Genomic DNA, 7,687 nt, shown 5'->3' on the forward strand with positions numbered 1-7,687 from the left:
GAGAGAGAGAGAGAGAGAGAGAGAGAGAGAGAAGGAGTAAATTGACCTTTTCCACAGAGCCAGCCGTGTTTGACTTAACGCTTTCACGCATATCCTTCCACTTTATAGCGGATGCATTAACACGTAACTAGGTAACATCTGCAACTGCTTGTTTATAGAGTTCCGCGGAAAGAATGGCTGTGTGAGCTAACACGGCAAGGGAACACGCGCGGGGATTTGTGCAAGTAGGTTTTTAAGGGATGGAGCACGAATTTGCAGTATGAAGGGGGGAGAAGGATTATTGGCTGTAATTGTCCAGATAGAGAAAGTGTTCCAGTGTGTGCGTGCATCGGCCAGCCAAAGAAGGCTCGGGTTTGGGGAGGGGGGGGTTAAGGCTGGGTTAGGGGGAGGGAGCTGCATGGATGACTCATACTGTATCTGCTGACACTTTGTGTGGACACAGCATTAGATATAATGATGTTTTCGTGATGAGAAGCGGTTGAGAAAATGTCCCCCCAAAACCATATGTCCCGACATTTATGGCCTCAACCTCAGCCACGGTGTAATACTGAGGTGATGTGGTAGCAGTTGAGTTCAGCGCTGACACGTCAAACACACAGAAAGGCCACATAATAAAGTGAGGATTTGTTGGTACACGCACAGGTTGCACGGCTGTGATTAGTTCGTCCTGTAAACTTTTATTCTTCTTAATGCAGGCCTGGCACGAACACTCGAATTATCCCTGACACTTGTTAACGCCCTCTTTACCACCACAACTCCACCATTGTTGTGAGAAGACTGCTACACGCGCACTCATCCGCGCGCGCGTGCACGCGCACTCCCCAGTCATAACTGAATGACGGCAGGTCGCTATGGAAACTGCGTTACGCTCCAGGCTGCCGAAGGAGAAACAAGAGCGCGAGGACTCGTTTCATTCTTCATTTCAGCACCACGCGCCTCCCGGACAGCGCCCGAATGAACTCGCGCGCAGATTCTGGCAACGCATGCCTTATAAGGGACCCAGCCGCGTCAGCATCGAGTCTAAACGGAGCGGGCAGGGACTTCAAAAGAAAAAACAAAGCCAGTAGAAAACACGAACTCTCCGGACCTGTAGCTCGGTGGATACCCGCTGTTTCATCCCGCTGACAAGTCAGGAGCCGCTCGCTCCCTCAGATGCCTCAGCAACAGGTAAGAACACTCAGCTCTGTGAAGTTTTTTTTTTCTTTTAATCCCGTTTTTAAGTTTTTAATTCTCACGAGTGCTGCCCTTTACCCTGGCAGGCACTTCATTGCGCTTAATTGCCTCCACTTGCCACAGGACTGTGAAACTGTACAAGTGGTGAACTATAACACCCAACAGGTGTTAACTTTTATGGGAAAAATTAATAGCTGTATTTTTATTTCTTATTTATTTCTTTATTTTAGCAATGTACTGGTGAACTCAAGCACTGCATTTAAAAATACAGGCTTTCTTCTCAGTAAATATTGTGTTATAAGCTCAGTAAGTAGCCTACTGAGTTGTCTTCCACTTCAGTATTCATATGTTTATAATATTTCAAGGGGATAAAAGTAAAAATCAAGGACTTGCATGCAAATAACATATATGTATGTATGTATGTGTGTGTGTGTGTGTGTGTCTGTCTGTCTGTCTGTCTGTCTGTCTATCTATATATAGGTATATATAAAGGACATATATTTAGAGTATTCTAACCACAGGACTAACTCTCCCTCCTGTGTGCTACCTGACAGATTTTATACCCAAGACATTCACCTGAGTTTACAGAGCCTTATTGTTTGTTTGTACATGTAGCCCAGTGTGTATGAGCTTCTCAGATTTGTTGGGTTTTCAGTGGCTATAGATTATGTGTGAGCTGAGCCGATACGCCTGGATGAGTCACTCAGGCTGCAAGTTTGCAGGAGAGTGAGAAAGGGGGAGGGGGGTTGTGGGGGAAATACAAGGGGCCAGTTGGAAAAACGCTCCTGCAGTGCCTCGTCAACATATTGTGTCGCTGTGCGTGTGATAAGTGTAAACATCGGGAGGTGTTTGTATCAGCTCTGGATGTATGATAATTTTGCGATGTGAAGTTTGCCTGGTTAAAGTGGGACACGTGAGCCGATGTCTCATCCACAAAAGCTATTTAGGAGCTCTGTGCTCTAAGACTCAACTTCTTTTCATCCTGGTAAGCAGTTCTTCAAAAAACAGCAACTTCTGTACTTCTGTAGCTTTATGTACGATCTGCACTTACGCTGATTTAGTGTTTGTTGAAATGCATGCAAAGCTTTCTAAGACGCCCCCATTATAGATTTTGTTTGTGGTTGTTACAGACTATAACCCTCTGGTGTCTGACTAAATGATACCAGAAAGCATCCGATTACTGCTCATTATTATCCCACTGTTTAGCCTGCTAGTATTGACAAATCATAGCAATCAGCTGCATTCAGCTGTAGCACTGAGTGACAACTATTGATTAAAGCAAACAATAGATCATAATGGGCTGCTATGAACCACAGTTGCAAACACGAGCACTCACTCGCCGAAACACTTTGACAGGCGCTCACAATCGCACACTCAGTCACTTAACAGAGACTCTTCAGACTGACTTGGTTAGGCAAATAAAGATATTGTGCAGCTTATTGAAAATATTTTGACTCTTTAGAGATTTATTAATGGAGTCTGGATGCAGAGGCTGAGTGTGTAAGTGCCAGGAGGACTCCACATGTTAAATGCCAAACAGCATAATTAGCTCTTATTTAATTTCTCTTTGTTTCAATTTGGGTTGAAAATTTTTTTTTATACATTTAACATGCAGTCCCACAAATGGATGGAGTTATTGATTGTAATATGCACGCATCATGTGCTGCACACACGGCCACAAAAACAGATGTGTGTCTTTAATTAGTGACGTTGGTGTGATTAATGCAGTCTGCTGGTGATGACTCATTCAACTTAACCCTTTCTTGTCCGGTGAAAATAATAAACAAAGGTTGCATTTTATTATCTTTTATTATTATCTTATACAAAGGCTAAGTAAATGTTATATTTTGAGTTAAAGGAATTACATTAAATCCTGAGCCAGCAATTAATAGATGGAGTGTAAATAAAGTGACTAATTAACACGTTGTAAGTCATGAGTAGTAAATACTGTAAAGCATTTCAGACTCTTTTTGTAACTCGACCACTTCCCCATAATTTGCTGTGACCTGGGTGAACAGTTGAAGAGTATTTATGCAAAGCACATCTGCGTGGTTTGCTCCATGTGTCAGCTTGTCAACACAGCAGTTACATTAGCATTGTGGAAAAGCTGTCAGCCAAGCTGTGACTTGCAGACAGCAGACTGGCAGAGAGTGTGCATATGAGTGATACTGAGTGTGTGTGTGTGTGTGTGTGTGAGAGAGAGAGAGAGAGAGAAACACACAGCATATTTCATTGAGGAGCTGTAATAAACTCTCATTGTCATCCCTCCCTTCAGGGCAGCAGCATGTCTGAAAAGAAATCCAGTCAGCGATTTCACAGCCTGAACGCTGAGCAGGTGGAGGTTCTCCATCAGGTTCTTTCAGAGGTGGTTCCAATCCACGGCCGTGGGAATTTTCCCACGCTGGAGCTGCGTCCTCGTGACATCATCATTGCCGTGCGAGCCAGGCTGCAGAAGCAGGGAATCACAGTTAGAGATGTTCGTCTGAACGGCTCCACGGCCAGCCACGTCCTTGTCCGAGACAACGGAACAAGCTACAAGGACTTGGACATCATCTTTGGAGTGGAGTTGCCCACTCAAGAGGAGTTCCAGGTGAGATTACTGTAGCGTTTAGACACCAGTTACCTGCGCTGACAGCATTGAATAAGCCATGTAGGGGTTGCAAATGATTTTTACTGGGGTTCTGTTAAACATGATATTGTAATCCTAACCATAATTAATTTGTAGCTGAATCGATCATGCTTGTTTTAACTAGATTATACCAAAACCTAAACCACAGCAATGATTTTTATTTCAGTAGATCGTTGTGATTAGTTGTAGCTGTCATGCTGTTAACTTTTTGCCCTCCCAGGTGATCAAAGAGTCAGTGCTGGGCTGCTTGCTGGACTTTCTGCCTGCTGCAGTCAACAGGGAACGGATCAGCAACGCCACAATGAAAGAGGCCTATGTCCAGAAAATGGTAAAAGTCTTCAACGAACATGACCGCTGGAGCCTCATCTCCCTCTCAAACAACAGTGGCAAAAACCTGGAGCTCAAATTTGTGAGTGCGCTCAGGCGCCAATTTGAGTTCAGCGTAGACTCCTTCCAGATCATTCTGGATCGTCTTCTAGAGTCTTACATGCAGAAGGACTCGCAGCGCAAAATGAATAAGGTTGAAGTTAAGGACCAGCCCGCAGAGAATCAGAATAAATACTCTCCTTCCCTGCTGAATCAAACAGCTGCGCCAGAAACAGAAAAGCCCACAGACAGAGACATTTTCGGTGAAGAAGGTGCTCAAAACAGCCAGATAAAACAGAGAGATGAGGTGCAGGAAAACAATTCTCAGACCGAATTCTCGCAACAAACTGTACATTCAAACCAGACAAAACACACAGCACTGGAGAAAGACAGCAAAGAGAAAATACCTGAAGGGTTGAAGGAAGTGTCAGAGCACGGAGAAAACTTAAACCAGACAGGCCAGACATCTTTGTCAGAAAAGAAACAAGCCCCTGAGGAAGCTGAACCACCAGCTCAGATTGAACATGAGCCAGAGCTCTTGGAAAAGACTAAAGGCTCAACAAAGGTAGAACAGTTAAAGCAAGCGAAGCCCTGTGACGACTTACCACCAGCACATTCAAACCACGGAGAACTCTCTGTCCAGAAAGAACTTGCTAACCACACAAAACCCCCTGATGAACAGAAAGAACTAGCAGAGCAGATGGGACAGTCTGAGATGCCAAAAACCTCAAACGAAACCCAGGGAGAGTGTCTGAACCTTAGAGAAAGCCCTCGCAGTACAGAGCAATCTGATAAAACAAACATATCTAAGTCTTTCGGAGAGTATGAAAGCAGCAGTGAGGAAGATAAAACACAACATGTGCCAGCTCTACACACTAGTACATCCTCACACAAGTTAGCAGATGAACAAAATGCAGAAACAGAGGAAGAAATAGAAGAAGAGAGGAAAACTGACACAGAAATATGTGAAATCACAGAGAACACACAGGGTATTGATTGTTCCTGCTCCTCCTCTTCCGCTCTCACACTTTGCAGCACACAGCTTCCTGACGCACAGGATTTGCTGGAGATTGACAACACACAACAAACAGAAAACTCAGAAAAAACACCTAACACACTTGATGCCGCTAACCCTCCAGATACTCAGGATATTTTACTTCCACCACCTAGCCTTTCTTCTGACAAAAAGACCTCCTCTGCTCCCCCTTGTAAGGCCTCAGAGAGACTATCTCACATGGTGGTGCTCAAACACTCATCCCCCAAACCCCCTCGGAGGATGTGCAGAAAGGTCACCCCCAGTCCTAACCCCAGCTCACTCCCCGAAAACGAGTTACTCGTTTCTGTGCCCTGCCTGGAGTCAAACCCTCACGCGAGCCCCGAGATAGCCTTTAACACAGAGCCAACTGCTTCCAGTTCAAACTCTACAGCTACCCCAACAAGCACCATTCCTTTTAAGACTAATTCTGAACCTAGTCCTTCCAGTAACCTAGCTTCAGATCTTAACTTTAGCCCAGCTCCGGATCCAGCCCTTGATATAATCTCCACCTCTACTCTGAATTCCATGTCTGCTTTACCTCAAGACCCACCGGTTTCTCAGTTAGCCACAGAAGACCCAGGTGAAACGGCTACTCAGAGCCCTACTGAAACACCAACTACACATGTGGATTTCAGTGAGCCCAGTCAGTCCTCCCCTACAGAAACTGCCAAACAAGTAGAGCCCCTTGACTCAGCAGACATGTTAGTTTCACAGTCAGATCCTTCTAGTTCCAGAACAGAACAAGAGACCAAAAAGATGGCTGTGAATCAACCAAGTGACAGCCCGCAAGGGTCCGCCTTCAGTCCAGCTTCTCCTGTCCACTGTGTTACACCTCCTGTGTCCTGTCTCACCCCTCCAGTAGTTAGTCTGTCCCCTCCTTGCCTAACTCCCCCGCCCCCCATCCTCAGCCCTCCCCCATGCCTGACCCCTCCATCTCACTGCCTCTCGTCTCCGATGCTAAGCACTGTCAGCCCTGCTACTAGCTTTAGCTCTCCAACCCTAAGCTTCAGCCCTACCTCATCCTGCCTCAGCTCGCCTCCTTACCTCACCCCTCCAATGCTCAGCTTGAGCCCTACACCGCTCTGTCTCACACCCCCTTCCCCCTGCCTGAGCCCTCCCCTCCTCTGCCTCACTCCACCGGTGGAGTCGGAGGACCTTGTACCTCAGGTATCTTCAGACATGGAGCCTTTGATACTAAACACGGACAGTGATGAACAGATTAAAGAGTCTTCCCCTCAGCCGGGAGTTCCTCTCTTACAGTTGGAGGTTAAAAAAGAACATGAATATATCTCATCTTTGCCTCAGGTTACTGAGCCTGTCTCTTTTCCAATCACTATCCCAAGTTCCACCTCACATGTTCTGCCTCACTCTCAGTCTGAATGCCCCGGGGAATCTGCCTCTCCAGAAGCCACTGAGGCAGCCAACTCTGTGCCTGAGAACAAAGAGGCCCCTGAGGTAACCACAGACACTTCTGAACAGTGTGACTCTCCTCAGGCATCTGACTCAGTCCCTGCTGTCGAGGTCCTGGCAGAGAGCATGTATGGTGACTTTGAGGCAGCCATGGACCACCTGCGCTACCGCCTGATTGCTACCAGGAACCCCGAAGAGATTCGAGGTGGTGGCTTGTTGAAATACAGCAACCTGTTGGTGCGAGACTACCGACCAGCCAGCGAGACTCAGATAAAGACACTGGAGCGCTACATGTGCTCACGCTTTTTTATTGATTTCCCTGACGTGCAGGAACAACAGCGAAAGATCCTGTCCTACTTGAAGAACCATTTTATCGGCGAGGAGAGAAGCAAGTACCAGTACTTGATGACGTTGCGTCGTGTGGTAGATGACAGCACAGTGTGTCTGATGGGACACGAAAGGCGTCAAACACTGAATATGATCACAGTGCTGGCACTGAAGGTTCTGGGAGAGCAGAACATAATACCCAACACAGACCATGTGACGTGCTTCTACCAGCCTGCCCCGTACCTTGCTGAGCACACTGCCCCCTATCTAGCAGAACCCAGCTACTGCAGCTACTACATACCCCAAGGGGGATCAGCTCTGCTGTACCAACCTTACCCTTTACACCTGCACCCGCAAACTGGACTTGTGTAAAACATGCATGGATACACATGTCATTACACAAAATACACAATTGAGCTAGGGGATGGTGCATGCTCCAAAGAAAAAGCTTGAGAATAGAAATATAATCCAGGGATAAACTGTTTGGTCTATAATAGACCTATGGGGGTGGGATTGAGTGGGTTTTTACACTAAACTCCCCAAGTACTCTGTAAGGTTCTAACATGATTATATGTAATTATTTGGGCTTTGTGGAAAATACTAATTCTTCCGATATTGTTAAAAATTCCAGAAAATGCTGTATGCACCACATGAGTCATAGGCCTTTGGTCTCCCTGGGAAACCAAATGTGCTGTGGACATTCTCTCTCTCTCTCACACACACACACACACACACACACACACACA

General features: G+C 46.1%; 2 protein-coding genes across 5 annotated transcripts in view; one reads left to right on the forward strand and one right to left on the reverse strand.

Annotated features, from left to right (window-relative positions):
- LOC102205000 (charged multivesicular body protein 1b-1-like) overlaps nucleotides 1–329 on the reverse strand; it is a 7,037-nt gene extending 6,708 nt beyond the window's left edge. For both annotated transcript variants that reach the window (XM_013908844.1, XM_013908840.1), the window contains exon 1: nucleotides 47–329. The gene's annotated coding sequence lies outside the window, so the exon portion shown is untranslated. The remainder of the gene's footprint in view (nucleotides 1–46) is intronic.
- The window catches only part of tent5d (terminal nucleotidyltransferase 5D), a 7,933-nt gene extending 252 nt beyond the window's left edge, over nucleotides 1–7,681 (forward strand). Inside the window, exons 1-4 of one of the 3 annotated variants that reach the window (XM_005719522.1) lie at nucleotides 395–616; nucleotides 696–1,167; nucleotides 3,449–3,763; nucleotides 4,023–7,681. In XM_005719522.1, the coding sequence (XP_005719579.1) occupies nucleotides 1,153–1,167; nucleotides 3,449–3,763; nucleotides 4,023–7,313 (3,621 nt within the window). In that variant the 5' untranslated portion in view covers nucleotides 395–616; nucleotides 696–1,152 and the 3' untranslated portion in view covers nucleotides 7,314–7,681. Of the gene's footprint in view, nucleotides 1–394; nucleotides 1,168–3,448; nucleotides 3,764–4,022 lie in introns of those variants that run through there. The other 2 variants (XM_005719523.2, XM_005719521.1) reach the window with 2 other exon arrangements.
- Nucleotides 7,682–7,687: the final 6 nt, after the last annotated feature.

The sequence above is a fragment of the Pundamilia nyererei genome, unplaced genomic scaffold (assembly GCF_000239375.1).
Source record: "Pundamilia nyererei isolate P.nyererei 1_Seehausen unplaced genomic scaffold, PunNye1.0 scaffold00001, whole genome shotgun sequence".
Lineage (NCBI taxonomy): Eukaryota > Metazoa > Chordata > Actinopteri > Cichliformes > Cichlidae > Pundamilia > Pundamilia nyererei.